This window comes from Eschrichtius robustus, chromosome X (assembly GCF_028021215.1).
Source record: "Eschrichtius robustus isolate mEscRob2 chromosome X, mEscRob2.pri, whole genome shotgun sequence".
Lineage (NCBI taxonomy): Eukaryota > Metazoa > Chordata > Mammalia > Artiodactyla > Eschrichtiidae > Eschrichtius > Eschrichtius robustus.
The window spans coordinates 83,124,108-83,127,893 of record NC_090845.1 but is presented as its reverse complement, the minus strand read 5'-3'; the positions used below and the strand labels follow the sequence as shown (position 1 = coordinate 83,127,893).

General features: G+C 44.8%; 1 protein-coding gene across 1 annotated transcript; it reads left to right on the top strand.

The window, feature by feature from the left end:
- The first annotated feature begins 612 nt into the window (after window positions 1-612).
- On the top strand, window positions 613-2,772 carry NAP1L3 (nucleosome assembly protein 1 like 3). The gene has a single exon (XM_068533352.1). It carries the CDS (start codon window positions 902-904, stop codon window positions 2,342-2,344), a length of 1,443 nt encoding a protein of 480 aa, XP_068389453.1. The 5' UTR covers window positions 613-901; the 3' UTR covers window positions 2,345-2,772.
- Window positions 2,773-3,786: the final 1,014 nt, after the last annotated feature.

The window sequence follows — 3,786 nt, the reverse complement described above, 5'->3', positions numbered from 1 at the left end:
CACAGACAGCACTTATTAAAACTGCTACGTGGAATGCAATATGCCTGCTTTCTAGCCCCTCCCCCCTTCGCCAATAAACGACTCCCCCTTTTTCCCCCAGTGTAAAAATACATGCTCATAGAACAATTAGATAAAAGAAAAAGAATTTAAAAAATCATCCATAATCACACTACCCAATGATGCCATTTGGAGCATTTTCACCCAATTTTTTTAAAACAGAGTTTTGTTACGAGGCCCCTGACAAACCAAGCGGGAATTAAGGATGAGCGGATGGGAGAAGGATATTCCTCTTCCCTTTTTAGGAATCATGACTAGTATTTTTACCTCATATCTAAGCTTTTTTTTTTTTTTTGTAATTATAAAACTATAAAGATAGAATTTTGAGGGGGAAAAAACGTCTTCCAGGGGTGTCTGCCTCAGCAACCAAGGAGCGTCTGGGAAGGAGGGCGGAGCCTGGAGGGGGCGGTGCGTTTGGTCACTCATTGGGCTGAGGGATTGTCAATCAAGCTTGCCCAGCAAATGAGGTGCGAGCTGAGGGCACACTGGGAACTAAATGAACTGGAGGTCTGACTGCGAGGGGAGGGGGCCCGAGATGTAAGCAGTGAAGAGATTTCGGGGTCTTGCACTGCGCCATTCGGCTGCGGCACGCCTCAGTCCGCCGCAGCTGCAGCTGGGAGAGGCCTTGCCTTCGCCGCTCTCGCCCAGGTCTCCGCTGCCGCTGCCACCTCCGTTGCGATCTCCTCGGCCCAGCCGCGCCCCGCCCCGCGCTCCTGCTGCCTTCACCGCTGCCAACTCCTCAGCCCGAGCCTCCGCTGCCGCCACCCAAGCATCCGTGAGTCATTTTCTGCGCACCTGTGGGCGCGCGGTAGTCACCACCCTAAGAGGTGTGCAGGCTTGCAAAATGGCAGAAGCGGATCCTAACAGGGTCTTGGAACCTGCCGCCCAGGGGGTGGATGAAGAGATGGTGGCTAGCTCGTCTAGCGATTCTGGGGAAGAATCTGACAGCAGCAGCTCTAGCAGCAGCACTAGTTGCAGCAGCAGCAGCAGTAGTAGTGGCAGCAGCAGCAGCAGCAGTAGCTGCAGCCGCGTCTATAGAAAGAAGAGGGTACCTGGGCCTTCCAGAAGTGCGCGGCGGGCTCCGTCGGGTAGAAGTTTCGTGGATCAGCTGCCTCGGGCAGTTAGAAATCGTGTGCAGGCGCTCAGAAATATTCAAGATGAATGTGACAAGGTAGACGCCCTGTTCTTAAAGGCAATTCACGATCTCGAACGAAAATATGCCGAACTCAATAGGCCTCTGTACGATCGGCGATTTCGAATCATCAATGCAGAATATGAGCCTACGGAAGAAGAATGTGAATGGAATTCGGAGGATGAGGTGTTCAGCAGTGATGAGGAGGTGCAGGAAGAAGGCCCTAGTGAGATGCCTGCCTTAGAGGGTGAGGAAGAAGAGGATGCCCCGAAAGCAAAACCTGAGGTCAAGGCTGAAGAAAATGCAGCTCCGAAAGAAAATCCCGAGGCAAAGGCTGAAGAAAAAGCAGAGTCTAAAGATGCTCTGGAGGCCAAGACTGAAGCAAAAGAAGATCCGAAAGAATCCCCCCAGGCAAAGGCAGAAGGTAAAGAGCAGCCTAAAGTAACAGAGGCTAAGGCAAGGGCTCCAGGAAAAGAGGCTCCTAAAAGAGTTCCTGAGGTCAGGCCTAAAGAAAGAGCTCTTAAAAGAGCTCGCAAGGGAAAGCCTAAAAGAGAAGATCCTAAAGGCATTCCCGACTATTGGCTGACTGTCTTAAAGAATGTTGACAAGCTGGGGCCCATGATTCAGAAGTATGATGAGCCCATTCTGAAGTTCCTGTCCGATGTCAGCCTGAAGTTCTCAAAACCTGGCCGGCCTATAAGTTACACATTTGAATTTTGCTTTCTACCCAATCCATACTTCAAAAATGAGGTGCTGACCAAGACATATATAATAAAGTCAAAGCCAGATCACAATGATCCCTTCTTCTCTTGGGGCTGGGAAATCCAAGATTGCAAAGGCTGTAAGATAGATTGGAGAAGAGCAAAGGATGTTACAGTGACAACCACCCGGAGTCACACAACTGCTACTGGAGAAGTTGAAACCCAGCCAAGAGTGGTTCCTAATGCATCATTCTTCAATTTCTTTAGCCCTCCTGAGATTCCTACAATTGGAAAGCTTGAACCACGAGAAGATGCTATCCTTGATGAGGACTTCGAAATTGGTCAAATTTTACATGATAATGTCATCCTGAAATCAATCTATTACTATACAGGAGAAGTCAACGGTACCTATCATGTTGGTAAAGATTATGGAAACAGGAAATATCGAAAATAAAAAAGAGGCTGCATGAAAGAATTTTCAAGAATCTCAAATTTCAAGCAGAAGTGAAGTAGGTTTATATAGTCTTGGAAAAAAAAAAACAAACCAACCTGCCCTGTAACCTCAGCACTAGTATTCCTCACAGTCTCGAGTTTTCGTACTTTCTTGGTAGCCTAAAATATTGTCTTAAAGTGTCTAAGTATCAGTTTATTCTATCTAGCCTGTTGTAGTGTAATATTCTTCAAAATATGTAAACTGTTGTCAATTATCTAAAGCATGTTAGTTTGGTGCTACAAAGTTTTGATTTTTGTGAAGTCCTTTTGTCATGTTCCTATTAGAATGTAGCTGTGAAAACTGTCAGAATTGTTAACTGAGACAAATATTTGCTTGAAAAAAAAAAGTTCCTGAAGCATCAATGCAAATATTTTTTTTTCTTTTTCCAGCCCAGAAGACTAAGGGTTTAAATCTGCTTGTACTAGCTGTGCCTTCATTACTTTGCTATAGAAATACAATATTATACTAACTAGAACAGTGCATTGTGAAATTTGACCGCTTGAAAAAAATTAGCATACATTTAATAATGTCCATCAAGACCATATATGATATGACTGTGAACTTGTTAATGTGCCATAGTGGTTTATAAATTTAAGCATAATGAAGTTATTGTTTACCACTGAGGTGTTAATATAACATAGTATTTAAAAAAAGTTTGCTCATCTTATCCTGTGTAACTGTAAACTAAAGGTACTAACCACATTTTCTTTGTAATATGTTCTACTTTGCCTTTCACTGGAAATGATCACTTTACATCATTGGTATTTTTTTCATGTTCTTCTATTACAACCTAAAATAAATAAATGTCAAAGTGTATCGTGCTATAAAAATCTACCATTTTTGCCTCATTATAAAAAGTGTGGTGCTTATTATAGAAAAAGCAGAGAATCCTTAGGAAAAGGGACATTTAAAAATATATAATTATCAATATAATTAACATTCTGATGCATTTCACAGATCTTAGCTCTTTTTTTGGTGGATACACATTCCAGTGATTGGAGAGAAATGGGACTGGGGAGAAGGACTAAGATAGGGGAGAGAGGAAGAGAGGGGGAGGAAGGAATGGGGAGGAGGGTTGAAGTAGAGAAAGTGGGGAGGGAGAAGGGAGAGGGAGGGTACCAGAGTGAGGAGGGGGGTGGAAGGAGAAGAGGGTGGGAGGGAGGAGGAAAGGAAAGGAGGGGAGAGAAGGAAGGGAGAGGGGAGGAGGGAAGGGAGGAGGGAGGGGAGTGGAAAGGATGGGAGGAGGTAGGGATGGAGAAGAGGGGAGATAGGCAGGAGTGCCTCACCCAGAAAGGACATCCATATAAGTTGTTGTCTTCACTTCCAGGAGTAGGATGGGTAAATGACCCAGGCCCACCTTCTACCGTGACTTGGGAAGAGGTCTCATTCCCATGTGTGGTTTA

Bases quoted from the DNA above. Each gene is read 5' to 3' on its own strand.
- NAP1L3 (XM_068533352.1), top strand. From the start codon at position 902: ATGGCAGAAGCGGATCCTAACAGGGTCTTGGAACCTGCCGCCCAGGGG.